This window comes from Protomyctophum parallelum (assembly GCF_964188405.1).
Source record: "Protomyctophum parallelum genome assembly, chromosome: 12".
NCBI lineage: Eukaryota > Metazoa > Chordata > Actinopteri > Myctophiformes > Myctophidae > Protomyctophum > Protomyctophum parallelum.
This window is the reverse complement of record NC_139712.1, coordinates 9,171,207-9,191,206: the sequence shown is the minus strand read 5'-3', so window position 1 is coordinate 9,191,206 and position 20,000 is coordinate 9,171,207. Positions and strand designations below refer to the sequence as shown.

General features: G+C 43.0%; 1 protein-coding gene across 1 annotated transcript in view; it reads right to left on the bottom strand.

Moving 5' to 3' along the window:
• The window catches only part of LOC310868271 (A-type potassium channel modulatory protein DPP6-like), a gene marked incomplete at both ends in the record, with an annotated part of 552,655 nt that overhangs the window by 39,069 nt on the left and 493,586 nt on the right, over positions 1-20,000 (bottom strand). Inside the window, 1 exon segment of the mRNA XM_083778624.1 lies at positions 13,352-13,472. Coding sequence (XP_083634750.1) covers positions 13,352-13,472 — 121 coding nt within the window.

Below are 20,000 nucleotides of genomic sequence, written 5' to 3'. Positions count from 1 at the left end.
AGATTTGACTATGACCTCTGGATATACAGCTTCAGGGAGGAAGGTTGTTACTATACAGGTTCACACAAAGTCTGTTCCTATAACTATAGCCACTAGTGTGAGAGAGACATGAAGGATCATTTAATGCACGACGCACGCTAAGCAAGCACGCTCGCACTTTCTCTCTCTCTCTCTCTCTCTCTCTCTCTCTCTCTCTCTCTCTCTCTCTCTCTCTCTCTCTCTCTCTCTCTCTCTCTCTCTCTCTCTCTCTCTCTCTCTCTCTCTCTCTCTCTCTCTCTCTCTCTCTCTCTCTCTCTCTCTCTCTCTCTCTCTCTCTCTCTCTCTCTCTCTCTCTCTCTCTCTCTCTCTCTCTCTCTCTCTCTCTCTCTCCCCCCCCACGGAGTTGAAGGAGTTATATATGGGAGATAAGAGAACAATGACTCCTGCACGGGTTGTTAACCCATTCTGACCTGAGATCAGATTCTAAAAAAATGTCAGTCGTTCTTCGATTTTTTTCAAAATAGCAGATCTACTAGCTTGTAGATCTGCTATTTTTCAAAAGCTAAAGCATAACATGATGCTAACACCAAAACGGGTTCCCGTACAGAATGGGTTAAGCAGCACACACACACACAGAGAGAGAGAGTCGGTGAATTTAGTATGCACCACCCCTTACGGTGAGCCGAACAGACAGAGAGAGAGAGGCACAGGAGAGATATAGAGATCAAAATGGAGATTTAGAGAAATGGGAGTCACACAGGGGACACAAAGTCTAAAACTTCTGTGAAGGGCAAGTATCAGCATTCAGCGGTATATATGTACCGCACCGTAACCGTACCGTACGGTACCGTACGCATGCTGTGCATGTATTGTGAATACATGAAAGGAAGAAAAAGAGACAGTGGAGAGAAATGTTGACAGCACCATGCGACTCATTTCATTTCTCTCCCACACACACACTGTCAATGTCATTTTATTCTGTCTCATATCTCGCACGATCCATCTCGCGCAATGCTGTCCCTTCACCTCTCTCTCTCCCTCTCTCTCTCTCTCTCTCTCTCTCTCTCTCTCTCTCTCTCTCTCTCTCTCTCTCTCTCTCCTGTGATTACCCACACAGGTACGCTGTCACAGACTCACTCACTGCGTGGCTCAATTATCCCATTCTGAACGGGAACCCATTTTGGTGTTATAGCATCATGTTATGCTTAGCTACTGAAAAACAGCAGATCTACAAGCTCGTAGCGCGCCAAGCTTGTGTAGGTCTGCTATCTTTTTTGAAAAATCGAAGAACGACTGACATATAGAAACATAGCTTTTTATCAGAAAACTGTCAGGATGTATAGAAGACATTTTTTTTTCAGAATCTGATCTCGGGTCAGAACGGGTTATTCACAGGGAGCGAAGCGAGGACATTACTGATGCATGAGCCGCGGTGATTGTCAAGTCAAGTGTCCGACGGCACGGAGAATACCGTGCCCCGTGGGAGGGAGGCGGCGTGCGGCCGCCGTGCGACGTCTCCTCCACAGTTGGGCCCAAATAATGAGAAAAGGGGAGCAATGGGGGGGTGTGTGTCGTATATTCTGACAGTTTTCTGAAAGATGTTCCTGTATCAGCGGTGCTCGATATTGTCAATATTGCAACGTCAAAAACCCCAAAAAATGTAATTGGCCCCCATCTGAAAATATGTTGTTCCAGGAACCCAATCAGAAGCAAAGATTTGAGTTAAAAAAACGTTGGCTCTGAAGAATATATATTCAAAGATTTGTGCCATATTTTCACGATTTTTCAAATAAATAGCAGATGTATACAAGCTCATAGCGCGCCACCGAGTGGCACAACTGTGAGCTTGTAGATCTGCAATTTTTCAATAGCTAAATTAACATAATTTTTTAAAACACCAAAAGGGGTTCCTGCCCAGAATGGGTTAAGGGATTATAATATGTACAGTACTATAGCATATGGATGCTATTATTGAGCTAACAACCTATAACGATGATGACCCTGGAGTAAGTTACTGGTTGTATCGCGGCTCGCCTCTCTGCCTATAACCCATTCTGACCGGGCACCCCATTTTGTTGTTGGCATCATGTTATGCTTTAGCTATTGAAAAATAGCAGATCTACAAAGCTCGTATCGCGCCACCGAGTGGCGCGATACGAGCTTGTAGGTCTGTTATTTTGAAAAATCGAAAGAGCGACTGACATTTTTAGAATCTGATCTCAGGTCAGAATGGGTCATCAGACCAGTGTGTGTCCGGCGGAAACCTCGTATGAATCTGATCTCAGTTCAGAATGGGTTAATCACACTACAGCGCAGTGTTGTTTTTGGCAGCTAGATTTAGATTTTAGTTTTAGTCATATAGTCTCTTGAATGGTTTTCCAGTTAGTTTTTAGTCACATTTTAGTCGCCTGGAATGTTTTAGTGTTAAGGCTAGTTTTAGTCGACTAAATATACAGTTGATTTAGTCGACTAAAATGTATTTTTGCGGGCCTTGATGCTGTAGATTTAGGTTATTATTACTACAAAACATAAATTAACCACCTCAGCCCTATATATTCGTTTCGGCCATTTGAAAATAGCCGATCTACAAGCTCACAATGCGTCGACCTTTATACATGTGAAAATGAGACATTATTCCTCATAATGAGTACTTTTACTTTTGGTACCTTAAGTACATTTGGAATTCCCGGACCTAGATAGAAGTTCTACATTGCAGTATTGATACTTTTACTTAAATTCAATCACAACAGACATAGATGTGTCCAACAGGGGGCAGCATTGTCACACAATATAAGACCGTACAATATGAGACTTTGTACAGAGACAGTCCAGTCAGAGGTCATGTGAGGTCATCTCATCTTTGTCCTGTCAGACCAGGGGTTTTCAACAGGCGGTCCGTGGACCACTGGTGGTCCATGGAGGTATTGCATGTGGTCCCTGACCTGACTGACACATGCATTTATGGTTTCTTTAACCCATTCTGACCTGAGATCAGATTCATACGAGGTTTCCACTGGACACACACTGGTCTGATTAACCCATTCTGTCCATTTAGTTTGATCTATTATCGTAAAGATATCCCCCAAATGTAAATCATGAATTTATTATTATTTTAATAATTATTATAAATGTGCATACAATTTGCATGAAACCTTTAATTTTTTTATTTTATTTTACATAATTCCTCTGATAAGTCCTAGTAGTAAAAAGTAGTAGTAAGGTTTCAATTAAAGTATAAATTAATCCGGGTGTTTCAGTCCTAGAGCGAGACCTGCGCTCACTCATGCCTCCCCTGCTTCTTCCTCAGTGAAGCGAGAACGTTTTGCCGGTTGGTGATTGATTATCGCAGCGTTTCAGCTAATCGGAGAGAGCAGCCATTCCTTCTCTTTTCCACTTCCACTTTTTCTTTTCCTTTTTCCTTTTTATACTACGATTTTGTAACCCATTTTCCACCCCTGTGTCAATCATCTAATGTGATCCTGGGCTCTATACACACCCTCCACCAACCAGTCCCCCATATATGGGGGACATGGGGAGACCAACGACTTGAACTCATGCTTCCTTCATGCCTGAGTGTCCAAGTTGCTCCTTTACACCTGACAGGGGGAGTTTCCCCTGGTTGGACGTAGCGCGTGGAAGGAACACGTTATTCCAACCAGTTCCTTTCCCCTCCATCAGGCGCCCCGGCTGGCCAGGGGGAGGCAGTATAGAGACCAGGATACTGCATGTTTTTGTGAGGGTACCTACCCTATAGGGGACACGGGGAGAACATGTGAGGGTACCTACCCTATAGGGGACACGGGGAGAACATGTGAGGGTACCTACCCTAGGGGACACGGGGAGAACATGTGAGGGTACCTACCCTAGGGGACACGGGGAGAACATGTGAGGGTACCTACCCTAGGGGACACGGGGAGAACATGTGAGGGTACCTACCCTAGGGGACACGGGGAGAACATGTGAGGGTACCTACCCTAGGGGACAACGGGGAGAACATGTGAGGGTACCTACCCTAGGGGACACGGGGAGAACATGTGAGGGTTCCTACCCTAGGGGACACGGGGAGAACATGTGAGGGTACCTACACTAGGGGACACGGGGAGTACATGTGAGGGTACCTACCCTAGGGGACACGGGGAGAACATGTGAGGGTACCCTACCCTAGGGGACACGGGGAGAACATGCAAACTCCACACAGAAAGGCCCTTTCGCCAACCCCGCCTCGGGTATGGGCACTGATGACGCGGAGGAGGGAACACGCCGCCTCGGGCAGAACACCACCAGCAATCAGCAATCAAACACAAATGTTTGATCAAACCATGTGACTCCCATTGGAAAAGCATTGTGGGTTACCTTTAAATATAAGCTTACTTATACAAATATGCCATTGCATTTATCCTCACTCAAAGAAATATTACAACACACACACACACACACCACACACACACACACACACGACCCATTTGACTACTTAACTGTTAACCCATTCTGAACGGGAACCCATTTTGGTGTTTGCATCATGTCATGCTTTAGCTATTGAAAAATAGCAGATCTACAAGCTCATAGCGCGCCACCGAGTGGCGCGCTACGAGCTTGTAGGTCTGCTATTTTTGAAAAATCGAAGAGCGACTGACATTTTTACAATCTGATCTCAGGTCAGAATGGGTTATAATCAGACCAGTGTGTGTCCAGTGGAAAACCTCGTATGAATCTGATCTCAGGTCAGAATGGGTAAAGAGGTCAGATGAGTGGTCCGCGTGCATTCTCACGATCAATTGTGTCCCGACTTGGATCAATGGAAACCAACGTGGCGTACTTTGATATATTTCATATTTATCTGTACCACAATGAAAAGTAAAACATGTCAACGTTTTAAAAGAAAAACCCCACGTTGTGATATAGAAATAGCTTTTCTCTCCCACTCACTCGCTTCCCTGACGCCGAGTGATTTAACCCATTCTGAACGGGAACCCATTTTGGTATCAGCATCATGTTATGCTTTAGCTATTGAAAAGCGACCACCGAGTGGCGCGCTACGAGCTTGTAGGTCTGCTATTTTTGAAAAATCGAAGAACGACTGACATAGAAACATAGCTTTTTCCGAAAACTGTCAGGATGTAGAAGACTTTTTTTTTTTTAATCTGATCTCAGGTCAGAATGGGATAAACGTGAACTAGAGTTCGCACCCCCGCGGGCTCCGACACCAACCCGCCGATGAACCCCGCAAAACCACTCCAACGAGCAAGACACAAACAAGCCTGTTTGGCTGACTATCCCATTCTGACCTGAGATCAGATTCTAATAATGTCTTCTACCGTACATCCTGACAGTCTTCTGAAAAAGCCATGTTTCTATGTCAGTCGATTTTTCTAAAATAGCAGACCCTACAAGCTCGTATAGCGCGCCACTCGGTGGCGCGCTATACGAGCGTGTAGGGTCTGCTATTTTTCAATAGCTAAAGCATAACATAATGCCATAACACCAAAAGGGGTTCCGGGCCCAAAATGGGCTATAGCACCCCGACGACGTCTAGCCAAAACACCTACAGGGGTAGAGAAAACATGACTCGAATGAGAATCCTTTATCTCGACACACCAGAGAGTTCCTCCTCACGCGGCAGGTTGTATATAATCGCGTACCGCGCCTATACCGCCCCCTGAGCCTGAGCTAAATGACAGCTGAGGTACATGCTCTCTCTCTCTGGAGTCTCTCCTTTGTATAATGTGTTTGTTTGTGTTATTTATTGCCCTCTAACTTCATCACGTCACGTCGCATTTCGTCACACTGTGCAGGAACGCACACGTACGCACGCAGGCACACTGCACACGCACAGACAGACACACAGAGACACACACAGGCACACACCATCGCTTGCAGAGTGTACACACTAAACCCAAGCGTTTAGGTTATAAACTGTTCTAAACACATATTTGTAACACTTTTTAAACGTGTCACAGTGTTTAGATTATAAACAGAAGAACATGTTTAATCGCCTGTAACACTTTTTAAACACATAAACGTGTTTGGTTTTTACAATCAAAGTCAGTCATATAGGTGTTTAGAATTTGAACACTATAGGTGTTCTCGTGAGGTGTTTGAGTGAACTCGTGTTCTACTGTATTTTATGACCATTAATAAACATTTGGCATTTTTATTATTACACACATGGTGTTTATAGGTTTAAACGCGTCACATGTTCCAGGGATTTACAGTGTAGACACATACACAGTAGCGCTGCAGATTAATCCATTTTGACCTGAGATCAGATTCTAAAAAAAATGTCTGTTTGAAAATGACAGTTTTCGGAAAAAGCTATATGTTTCTATGTCAGTCGTTCTTCGATTTTTTTCAAAAATAGCAGACCTACAATCTCGTAGCGCGCCACTCGGTGGCGCGCTACGAGCTTGTAGATCTGCTATTTTTCAATAGCTATAAAGCATAGCGTAATGCTAACACCAAAAGGGGTTAAAGAGACAGCTGCGCGTGTGTGTGGGGGGCGGGAGAGTTCACGTGAGCCTCCAGGATGTCATTTGCTATACCTTTTCGATCCTGTGCTGCCGTGTGTCTGTCCTCGTGGCTTGTGTAGTAGCGACAGACACACTGACACACCGGCGGGCCGGGCGGGCCCTTACCCATTCTGACCTGAGATCAGATTCATACGAGGTTTCCGCCGGACACACACTGGTCTGATGAACCCATTCTGACCTGAGATCAGATTATAGTCGCTCTTCGATTTTTCAAAAAATAGCAGACCTACAAGCTCGTATCGCGCCACTCGGTGGCACGATATGAGCTTGTAGATCTGCTATTTTTCAATAGCTAAAGCACGACATGATGCTAACACCAAAATGGGTGCCCGGTCAGAATGGGTTAAAATCCTCCTTTCCCCTCCTCTGCCAGCCACAACAGGGTTAATTCCAAACCCTAGTGAAAATCCTTTTGGCAGGCCTTGTTTGACGTCGCCAGGCCTTGTTTGACGTCGCAAAGCCTGAATTGGAGACGGGCAGCGGCGGTCGGCTATCAAACGTTTCGGAAGTGCGCCGGCAACAACCGCAACAACCAAGCATAAAATGACTTGCCTTTAGAGCTACTGGATCTCTACTGTATCTACTGGATCTCTCTCCATAAGGGATTCGACAGACCGGGACTAAAACTAAATCACTAAAACTAAATCACAATTTGCTGTCAAAATCAACACTGGCTCATTAACCCATTTAGACCTGAAGGACCATGCTGTAAATGTGACCAGATTGGACTGAGAGACTGCCATCATGCAAATTCCAGCTTTTTCCAGCAGAGGAGAAAAAACGTTATTTTTTTTCGTTTTTCAAAATGAGTTAATAGCACAGGCAGACTATTCACATACTAGAGCATGTCTGAAATAAGTGTCAGAGCTGACATATGAAATAAATGCTTAAACATGTAGCTATAGGTGTAATGTTAGAGACCACAGAAGACATGTAAATATGAAATAAATGCTTAAACATGTAGCTAGGTGTAATGTTAGAGTCCACAGAAGACATGTAAATATGAAATAAATGCTTAAACATGTAGCTATAGGTGTAATGTTAGAGACCACAGAAGACATGTAAATATGAAATAAATGCTTAAACATGTAGCTAGGTGTAATGTTAGAGACCACAGAAGACATGTAAATATGAAATAAATGCTTAAACATGTAGCTAGGTGTAATGTTAGAGTCCACAGAAGACATGTAAATATGAAATAAATGCTTAAACATGTAGCTAGGTGTAATGTTTGAGTCCACAGAAGACATGTAAATATGAAATAAATGCTTAAACATGTAGCTAGGTGTAATGTTAGAGACTACAGAAGACATGTACATATGAAATACATGGTTAAACATGTAGCTATAGGTGTAATGTTAGAGACCACAGAAGACATGTAAATATGAAATAAATGCTTAAACATGTAGCTAGGTGTAATGTTAGAGACCACAGAAGACATGTAAATATGAAATACATGCTTAAACATGTAGCTATAGGTGTAATGTTAGAGACCACAGAAGACATGTAAATATGAAATAAATGCTTAAACATGTAGCTAGGTGTAATGTTAGAGACCACAGAAGACATGTAAATATGAAATAAATGCTTAAACATGTAGCTACTGTAGGTGTAATGTTAGAGACCACAGAATACATTTAAATATGAAATAAATGCTTAAACATGTAGCTAGGTGTAATGTTAGAGACCACAGAAGACATGTAAATATGAAATACATGCTTAAACATGTAGCTAGGTGTAATGTTAGAGACCACAGAAGACATGTAAATATGAAATACATGCTTAACCATGTAGCTAGGTGTAATGTTAGAGACCACAGAAGTGATCCTTTCAAGCCTGCTTTCTCAACTCACTGTTTCTCTGCAAGACATTACTCTATAAGCCATATCTCCAGAACTGGTGGGTCAAACTGAATATCAATGTCAACCAATATGTCAATTTGAAGCTATGATTCCCTGCTTTCATATGACATGAAACAACGAAAATTCAAAAAAATCCAATGGCAGTCCCTCAGTCAAATTTGGTCACAAATGTCTTCTAAATCATGACAGTTTTCTGAAAAACCCATGTTTCTATGTCAGTCATTATCAAACATGTTCATGTCAAGCACCTATGAGCTTGTAGATCTGCTATTTTTCAATAGCTAAACTATAACATAATGCTTTAAAAACACCAAAAAAATGGGTTAAACGTTTACCATTTGGATATTTTCGTCATTATAGGCAAAAAGTAATAAGAAAAGGAGGTTAAATGATGTTTGGCCACACTGACATTCACGGGAACTAATTTTGCTCCTTATTAGGGTGCTTTTATCATAAATTATTCATGGGGTGCAGTAGAATAGATACTACATATCGCAGGGAAATCAAATTAATCACAAAGACACTTTTGCAATCAATGTGTGCCGCCGCTCCCCATGCAGCAACGCACATGATGACCTGTAGTGCTTGTTTGGTTGCCATGCCAACAACCTGCGTGGTAACCGAGGGAGGCCAGTTAATGATCTTCCATCGTTTCGTCCTGTCTTGTTGCCGGGCAGAAATCTCATACAGTATCTATTCTCCATGTCTCAACTTTTTCCTGTGTATTATTTTTTTATGCCCTACTTTAGTACTTCTCAAACCTATTCGTGTCAAGGAGGACCTTAATAAAATGCCAAATGTTTATTAACCCATTCTGACCTGAGATCAGATTCTAAAAAATGTCAGTCGTTCTTCGATTAAAATAAATAAATAGCAGACCTACAAGCTCGTAGCGCGCCACTCGGTGGCACGCTATGAGCTTGTAGATCTGCTATTTTTCAATAGCTAAAGCATAACATGATGCTTACACCAAAATGGGTTCCCGTTCAGAATGGGTTAATGGTCATGAAATACAGTAGAACACGAGTTCACTCAAACACCTCACGAGAACACCTATAGTGTTCGAATTATAAACACCTATAATATGACTGACTTTGATTGTAAAAACTAAACACGTTTATGTGTTTAGAAAGTGTTACAGGCGATTAAACATGTTTATAATCTAAACACTGTGACACGTTTAAAAAAAGTGTTACAAATATGTGTTTAAAAAAGTTTATAACCTAAACGCTTATAGGTTTAGTGTGTTATGTTCTCCCCGTGTCCCCTAAGGGTAGGTACCCTCACAAAAAACATGCAGTAATCCTGGTCTCTATAAACTGCCTCCCCCTGGCCAGCCGGGGCGCCTGATGGAGGGGAAAGGAACTGGTTGGAATAACGTGTTCCTTCCACGCACTACGCTACGTCCAACCAGGGAAACTCCCCCCCTGTCAGGTGAAAAGAATCAGCTCACATCAACCGTGTCGTAGACCTGCAATAGTTTCGATTTAGTGTCAGTGGGTTTTGTTAGAACTATTAAAGCTATGAAACGTATATCCACAAACAATAGCTACAGTACAGTTGGATCCATTTGGAACACAGGTTTGTGAAATGTCAACAGTTCCAGCAGCAGACAGTAGACAGACAGTACGTGGCAGACATCTATGTAAACATTGACTGAGGAGACAGACAGTACAGTACGTGGCAGACATCTATGTAAACATTGACCGAGGAGATTTTCTTCTGTCAATACACGTTGCATTAGAGACTGGGTCACGAGCAGGCATCCCACTGTTAATGAGCATAATGGATCTCTCTTGGTAATCATCAGCCCAACATGGGGGTGCTCTCTCTCTCTCTCTCTCTCTCTCTCTCTCCCCCTCCCTCTCCCCCTCCCTCTCCCTCTCCCTCTCCCTCTCCCTCTCCCTCTCCCTCTCCCTCTCTCTCTCTCTCTCTCTCTCTCCCTCTCCCTCTCCCCTCTCCCTCTCCCTCTCCCTCTCCCTCTCCCTCTCCCTCTCCCTCTCCCTCTCCCTCTCCCTCTCCCTCTCCCTCTCCCTCCCCCTCTCCCCTCCCCCTCTCTCCCCCTCTCTCTCTCTCTCCCTTCCCTCCCTCCCTCCCCCTCCCTCTCTCTCTCTCTCTCTCTCTCAGGATGAAGGATCTATCGGGTCAACAAGTGATGAGAGTAATTAACCGGCCCTTCAGCGCCTCATAAGTGTGATCCGAGCGGGTCAGAACGGACCGCGATATCACAATATCACAGTGATTAATGTTTCAATGGCTGGCGTCTCTGATCTTCACTGGGAGGAGGAGGAGGGCGACAAGAGGCCACACTTTGAAATGTCACACGGACGGCGAAACCCCACAAACCGAGCCGCTGTTACATTTCTTGTGCTTTAGCGTTGTCGCATTGTCGCCTAAATGGACAATTGTGGCTTTGCAGATTTCCCTCATTTGCATTTAACCCATTTTGACCCGAGATCAGATTCTATAAATGTCTTCTACATCCTGACAGTTTACTGAAAAAGCTACGTTTCTATGTCAGTCGTTCTTCGATTTTTCAGAAAATAGCAGATCTACAAGCTCGTAGCGCGCCACTCGGTGGCGTGCTACGAGCTTGTAGTTCTGCTATTTTCCAATAGCTAAAGCATAACATAATGCTATAACACCAAAAGGGGTTCACGTCCAAAATGGTTTAAAGTCGGACATAACAGACCTGACAAAAAAAAGGATAGACTTTTTTGTATTTTTAACCTTTTGCCTAATCATCATTATATTTTCCTGGATGATTGAACCAGAGTGCGTAGAGAGAGGTCGCCATCGGAACCAGAAGGTCACCGATTCATCATTCTTCTTTTGGAGTGCATTTTATGAAATATTATACTTCTCTTTCCCACTACGAATAGTAACCCATCTCCTGGTGCACTGTAGTACAGTAATAGCGCCCGCACTGTTTCCTAATAGTTATAGGATTAGGTCAATGCAGAGGACACATATTTCACGTACACACTAAACTCAAGCGTTTAGGTTATAAACCATTTTAAACACATATTTGTAACACTTTTTAAACGTGTCACAGTGTTTAGATTATAAACAGAAGAACATGTTTAATCGCCTGTAACACTTTTTAAACACATACACGTGTTTAGGTTTTACAATCAAAGTCAGTCATATTATAGGTGTTTAGAATTTGAACACTATAGGTGTTCTCGTGAGGTGTTTGAGTGAACTCGTGTTCTACTGTATTTTCTGACCATTAATAAACATTTGGCATTTTATTATTACACACATGGTGTTTAGGTTTAAACGCGTCACATGTTCCAGGGATTTACAGTGTAGGATTAGGTCAATGCAGAGGACACATAATATTTCACGTAGGCAATGGTACAGTGACCAAAACATTAAACAAAAAAATCACACCTGTGTGAACAGAGTGGTGCAACTCCCCCCTCTCTCTCTCTCTCTCTCTCTCTCTCTCTCTCTCTCTCTCTCTCTCTCTCTCTCTCTCTCTCTCTCTCTCTCTCTCTCTCTCTCTCTCTCTCTCTCTCTCTCTCTCTCTCTCTCTCTCTCTCTCTCTCTCTCTCTCTCTCTCATTAGCAGGCAACAGTGCAGCACTGTCTCTCTCTCTCTCTCTCTCATTAGCAGGCAACAGTGCAGCACTGTCTCTCTCTCTCTCTCTCTCTCTCTCTCTCTCTGCATGGCACAACAGCGCCCCTACTTGCTCATACTGGCGCTCACTAACGTCACATATGGTGAACACGGACATTGCTGTTCCTTGGAGTGGCTGCACCACTCAAAAAAGGAAAGAATGTCAGGGGATATTAAAATTATGTCATATGTTGTCACCGTTTTGTCAGTTTTACGTCTTTCTCTCCCTCATGTAGGACATTCCTTCCTCCTGAACTACTGTAAACAAGGACAGCAAATGTACAAAGAGCTGTTCCATGTTTTATTCCTTCCCCCACAGGAATATCACAACGTGCCCAAACCCTCCAAATACTACAGAGAAACAAACCACAGGGACTCAACATCACCTGCTAATAATAATATCAGTGTGCTTCGCCTTAGAGAGCCTATAAGACTGGAACTCACCATATGCTTTTTATGGCATACTGTATATGTAGGCAGCTACATATTCATTCTGACCTGAGATCAGATTCATACGAGGTTTCCACTGGACACACTACTGGTCTGATGAACCCATTCTGACCCGAGATCAGATTCTAGAAATGTCAGTCGCTCTTCGATTTTTCAAAAATAGCAGACCTACAAGCTCGTATCGCGCCACTCGGTGGCGCGCTATGAGCTTGTAGATCTGCTATTTTTCAATAGCTAAAGCATGACATGATGCCGACACAAAAATGGGTTCCCGTTCAGAATGGGTTTAAGTATTTATTTAAAGACGGTTACGCCGCGGACAAAGCCAACTCGGATCGTGAGAAATCATGACAATGAACCACAATGTTTTGGGGCCGATCAAATCATTTATAAGAAGAAAAAACAAACAAATAGTGTTGTCTCCTGCCTTTATTTTCTTCTTTCTAATGATTTGATCGGCCCACAATATTGTGTTTCATTGTCATGATTTGTCACGATCCAAGTTGGCTTTGTCCGCGGCGTAACCGTCTTTAAATAAATACTTTAAAGAAATGTCTATGAGGAAAATGAACGGCGATTTATTTTTCCGGGTCTCTCGGGGTGGCGGGACTGCGACGCTCTATAGCGAGCCTAAGTCTCCAGGACTTTTTTTGGGTTTATCCTTTTAGCCTAAACGCTTTACTGTACCTTTGTGTGGTTTAATATTCTCTTCCCTGTTGATCACAGCCAGGGAACCACAATGGAAACAACTATACTCTCCAGGACTTTTTGGGGTTATCCTTTTTAGCCTAAACGCTTTACTGTACCTTCGTGTGGTTTAAAAAAAAACGTTTTGACTAATGCATAAAGTGGAGACAATCAATGCCCCCAAAACGACTGTTCTCCTTGGCCCCGTTCTCTCCTCCTTACCTTCGTAGAGCCAGTCGGTGAGGCCGTTGAAGATGACGCCCTCCCTGCCGGTGGACACCAGGCGGATGGAGCGACTCTCCACCGTGGAGCGGTAGTAGATGTTGTTCTCGAAGATGAAGATCTACCAGACAAAACAGAGGAGAAGATGAAGATGAAGATCTACCAGACAACGGAGAGACAACGGAGTGTTTGACCTCACAACGCGTCGCAACGCATGCAACCAAGTGTAAAATTATCTATTATTATTATTATTATTATTATAAGACTTATACTGGATCTGTTGTCCACTAGTCCCTTCCTAACATTTTAGTATAGTTTTTATTTGTCGACGAAATTGTCAGTATATTTAGTCTTAGTTTTAGTCACCGTAGCTTAGTTTTCATTTAGTTTTCATTTAGTTTCCTTCAGTGGAAAAAGGTAGTCGACGAACATTTTTCGTCTTAGTTTTAGTCGACGAAAACAACACTGCTCCACCATGGAGCGGTAGTAGATGTTGTTCTCGAAGATGAAGATGAAGATGAAGATCTACCAGACAACGGAGAGAAGGTCAAACACAATGCTGGAGAAATACATTGTTGTATTATTTCCGTTGACGAACGATTTACGTTCGATTTTTAGGATGTCTTTGTATTTCCGTTGTTAAATCAGGTGAGATAACAGTATAAAACCCACAAAAAAAATTCTAAAATCTCAAAAATTCGAGTTATGAGGTTTCCTCCCCGACAGCAACGATATGAAGACTCAGTCCACGGTCTATAGCACGGATTTAGGACAGGGCGCCCGGCCGTACCGTTGAGCTGTTGGCACCGAAGTTGTGGAACAAACTCCCTTTGAGGATCAAAGCTGCTCCCCACACTGGGGGACATTCTGACCTGAGATCAGATTCATACGAGGTTTCCACTAGGACACACACTGGTCTGATTAACCCATTCTGACCTGAGATCAGATTCTAAAAATGTCAGTCGTTCTTCGATTTCTTTCAAAAATAGCAGACCTACAAGCTCATAGCTCATGAGCTTGTAGGTCTGCTATTTTTCAATAGCTAAAGCATAACATGATGCTAAACACCAAAATGGGTTCCCGTTCAGAATGGGTTAAGAAGTTACACCTTTTCACTGAAGAGGACTTCTTGGTTTGGGGTGCATACTTAGGTGCTATTTACACGAGGATGGTGTTCATAAAAAACGGCAAAATAAAGTACCGTTTAGCGCTGTCATTTAGACGAGAACGGTGTTCTCAGGAGGTGAAAACGCATCGAAGTGAAACTGCCTCCCAGAGTGGAAATCTTTCAGAACACCGTTTCCTATGGTCTCCATATAAACAGGCAAAACGGTGAATCCGCAAAACTTATGACATCATGGCTCACGTTGGCTCACAGCGCATATGTTTATTACATTGATGCAGAGCCATATCATTATGATATAATGGAGTTCCTGAACAAGCCTCCCTCCTCGCCTACAAAGTGATGCTCATCAGCGATGTTGAATGTAAAACCATGATGTAAATAAAAAGCCTTGTGATAGACGGCAGCCGCGGCAGCAGCGTTTATGTAGCCTAATGTATTATACAATATATACCATCCCGTGGCGCGCCCAGAGCCGTGTTGCGCAGGCTTGCGTGAAGGTTTCTTCTTCTTGTACGTGGGTGACCTGTCTATTTGGCAGCCCGTTATCGCCACCTAGCGACAGTATAGCAAAATAGCACATCATATAATAATGTGTGCGTCCTCGTGTAAAGGGTAAGAAAAAATGAGAACGCAACGGGACTTTGACGTGTTATATGGAGATGGTCCCCGTCTAAAAGAGGCCTTAGTTTAGACTAGTCGCTGGTTAGACATGGGTTAAGGTCAGGTTTAGGTGTGCTGCCCCGTGGGAGGTTAGGGTTAGACTAGTCGCTGGTTAGACATGGGTTAAGGTCAGGTTTAGGTGTGCTGCCCCGTGGGAGGATAGGGTTTAGGGTGAGGGTTAAGGTTAGGTTTAGACTAGTCATTGGTTAGACATGGGTTAAGGTTAGGTTTAGGGGTGCATACTTAGTTTAGACTAGTCATTGGTTAGACATGGGTTAAGGTTAGGTTTAGGGTGCATACTTAGTTTAGACTATTCATTGGTTAGACATGGGTTAAGGTTGGGTTTAGGTGTGCTGCCCCGTGGGAGGTTAGGGTTTAGGGTGAGGGTTTGAGATAGGTTGTAGTTGTAGGACTAATGACTGGTCTAACCAATGACTAGTCTAAACCAAGTACTGCACCCCTTGGTTTAACTTGCTTTGCGTTTTGTGGGTTGTGTGTGTGTGTGTGTGTGTGTGTGTGTGTGTGTGTGTGTGTGTGTGTGTGTGTGTGTGCATGTGTGCGTGCATGTTTAGTTTCTACTATGTTTAGTTCCTCCAGTTATGGCTGACTGACAGTGTGACTGAGTTCTCGTAGTCCTATTAGTCTAGACTCTAGTCTCTACTTTGTGTTGTTCTACAGCATGTTTTTCTCTTTTCCCTTAACCCATTTAGGCCTGACGTCGAAATAAAAAAGAATGTCTTCTAAATCCTGACGCTTTTCTGAAAAACCTCATGTTTCTGTATCAGTGGTGCTCAATATTTCATGTCAAGGACCCCAAAAATGACATGTAATTGGCCACCGACCCCCCCCAATCTGAAAATATGTTGTTCCAGGGACCCCCCGCCCCAGAAGCAAAGATTTGAGTTAAAACGTTCACTCTGTAACAATATATATTCAAAGATTTGAGGCACATTTTCACGATTTTCTCAAAAATAGCTTATAGCTTATAGCTCATAGCTTGTAGAGCTATGGGCTTGTAGATCTGCTATTCTTCAATAGCTAAATTATAACATAGTTAACCCATTCTGAACGGGGACCCATTTTGGTGTTAGCATCATGCTATGCTTTAGCTATTGAAAAATAGCAGATCTACAAGCTCATAGCGCGCCACCGAGTGGCGCGCTACGAGCTTGTAGGTCTGCTATTTTTGAAAAATCGAAGAACGACTGACATTTTTTTAGAATCTGATCTCCGGTCAGAATGGGTTGATCAGACCAGTGCGTGTCCAGTGGAAACCTCGTATGAATCTGATCTCAGGTCAGAATGGGTTAAAACACCAAAAGGGGCTCCCGCCCCAAAATGGGCTAACCTCTATGTTTTCCTATATATTTACTGTAGGCTACAACAAGCTGCAGTGGCAGAAAAACAACTTCAGGCACAACAAAACATGCCCATGAGAGCTAATTTGTTGTCGTTAATTTGAAACAAAGGCAAAATAACTGCAGGGTGTCCCGATTTCAACTTCAGCACCCCCAAAGCTCAGTTCTTCTCAGTACCCTGTTGGGAGAAGGCGCATGCGGAGCTTCGCTAGAACTTCTTCTTGAAGGCCAGCTTCCTAATTAAGTCGAATAGCAACATCGTGGACAGTTATGAGACATGTTGGAGGAGGCCCCTTGGATTGTGAGGGGGATTTAAAATGGCAACAGAGCTAATGATATCCCCAGATCAATATGACCCTGGAACTGGAAAAGGATTTGATCATTATCTCCAACTCTCGTGGAATGGCTTTGGCCCTGGGGCTGACTTCAGTAGTGTTCACTGTTTAAGTGAATGATTTTCTTCTTTTTTTTTATATATATATTTTTCTGCGGATTACGCCTTTTATTGTTTTTTTTTTAAGGGACAGACAGTAGGCTGACAGGAAACGGGAGAGAGATGGGGGGGGGGGAAGACATGCAGTAAAGGCCGTGTCGGGCTCGGGAGTCGAACCCGCGGCACACTGCGACTGGATTACCAGTCGGGTGCCCAGACGGTTACGCCACCGCCTGGGCCTGTTTAAGTGAATGATTAACCTCAAATCTCTCTGTTTACAACGGGAGGATAAAACGGGACGTGGGTTGGTGCACATTATCGAAAAAGCGCGACATGCAAAGAGCACTCACTTTGGGTGTGTTTTCTGTCTATTTCAGCTATAGAGATGTCCCGATACTGTATCGCTATCGGGGAAAAGTATCGGATCGGCCCTTATTTGTCATATCGGTGTCTGTGAATATGCCAGTCTAACCACAGATCCCACATGTTGGGGCATGTGGAGTTTGCTTTGGAGTTGCCCCAAACTGCAAGTGCACATTTTGAGTGAGGAGTCTGCAATAAACACAACACGAGATATACTGTATAACTAGAGATAGCTATAAACACAACACGAGATATACTGTATAACTAGATAGCTATAAAGACAACATGAGATCACGACACTGGTATCGGTATTCTGTATCGTATCGGCTAACACAGAAATTGAGGCATCGGGATCGGATCGGAAGCGAAAAAAGTGTATTTTGAGAGCAAAATACGAGAAAGACGAGATTTAATTCAGTTTTCAGTGCAAATCACGTGGGTTTTTCTAAAACAGCATCCACTGCCGGTCTATGTTTTCCTCTCTGTACAGGTTCCTTTACCCAGCAGTAAACACAATTAATTTACTTACTTATTAATTAAGTTACTTACTAAAGGTTCCTTTACCCAGCAGTAAACACAATTAATTTACTTACTAAATTTACTTACGTATTAATTAAGTTACTTACTAAAGGTTCCTTTACCCAGCAGCAGTAAACACAATTAATTTACTTACTTATTAATTAAGTTACTTACTAAAGGTTCCTTTACCCAGCAGCAGTAAACACAATTAATTTACTTACTTATTAATTAAGTTACTTACTAAAGGTTCCTTTACCCAGCAGTAAACACAATTAATTTACTTACTTATTAATGAAGTTACTTACTAAAGGTTCCTTTACCCAGCAGTAAACACAATTAATTTACTTACTTATTAATTAAGTTACTTACTAAAGGTTCTGTCACGGCCCCTTGGCCTGGCCTGCAGGGCCTATGCTGTGTATATGGCCTGTCTGTGTGTTTCTCCCACAGATCATGTGGGCGTCGGCCCACTTGAGACTCCTCATTAGGTGCATTAGGAGCACCTGATCAGTGCTCCTGAAACCCTATAAAGAGGGCTTGCCAGCCATTCTCTGGTTCCCTCTCCAGATGACAGCACCTTTCTGTTTGTTGCTCCTCACTGTTTGATTTGCACACTACAACACACCTTCACCATATTAACCACACATCCACACTGACACCACTGATCTTACTGACTTCCACATCTCATACATTCTGTAAGCATTATCCTTTATATTAAGTTATTATTAGTTCTCTCTTACAAATAAATTGTTATTTTGAACACTGCTCTGTGTCCTCCTCAATTTGTCATGGCCCAACGGGCCGGGTTATGACAGATTGGGGGCTCGCGGCCACTTAAAGCAACTCGGGTTGGCTGTGACTCTGCGAACAGGTAAAAGTACTTTCCTGTATTGTTTGAAGCCTACATTGGCAACTTTAGTCACAGCATTGTTGAGGAGGTGCATAGTGGTGTTTGAGTAACAATTGTTTTGAGTAACTAATTAACTAATTGAGTAACACTTTGTTTAAATTACAATTTGTTTTGAATCATTTGAGTAACACTTTGTTTGAATTACAACTTGTTTTGAGTAATTTGAGGAGCAATTTGTTTAATTAACATTTTGTTTTGTTAACAATTTTGAGTAATTCCTTTACCCAGCAGCAGTAAACACAATTAATTTACTTACTAAATGTACTTATTAATGAAGTTACTTACTAAAGGCTTTATACCCAGCAGTAAACACAAGTGTCTCCTCTCAGACACGGACATAATTAACTACACAGCGACCGTAATTGGTGGCAGATTCCCATGTCCACGTTTGACATGTTAAGCTCCTTAAGCAGTGAGGTTTTCAGTTCCGCCCCACTGTGCAATTTAGCCGCGCAATAATATAAACCCCCGAGGGAGATAACGGCGGCTGACCGCGCTGATCACACCTTTGTCGTCGTTTCCCGGCAGCCTCTGTAGTTTAACAAACTCCCACTGTACCTTCGACAGGCAGCCTCTGTAGTTTAACAAACTCCCACTGTACCTTCGACAGGCAGCCTCTGTAGTTTAACAAACTCCCACTGTACCTTCGACAGGCAGCCTCTGTAGTTTAACAAGCTCCCACTGTACCTTCGACAGGCAGCCTCTGTAGTTTAACAAACTCCCACTGTACCTTCGACAGGCAGCCTCTGTAGTTTAACAAACTCCCACTGTACCTTCGACAGTCAGCCTCTGTAGTTTAACAAACCCCCACTGTACCTTCGTCAGGCAGCCTCTGTAGTTTAACAAGCTCCCACTGTACCTTCGACAGGCAGCCTCTGTAGTTTAACAAGCTCCCACTGTACCTTCGACAGGCAGCCTCTGTAGTTTAACAAGCTCCCACTGTACCTTCGACAGGCAGCCTCTGTAGTTTAACAAGCTCCCACTGTACCTTCGACAGGCAGCCTCTGTAGTTTAACAAACTCCCACTGTACCTTCGACAGGCAGCCTCTGTAGTTTAACAAACTCCCACTGTACCTTCGACAGGCAGCCTCTGTAGACATTTTTAAAGCACAGCTCAAGACCCACAAGACTACACTCTTGCTTTGAAAATGATATTTATATGTCCTCACTGTATTGCATTACTGCTCTTGTTTTTTTTTGTTCTGTAAAGCACTGTGAGCTGCATTTCATGTCATGAAAGGTGCTATACAAATGGTTTATTATTATTACTTAGAGAACCG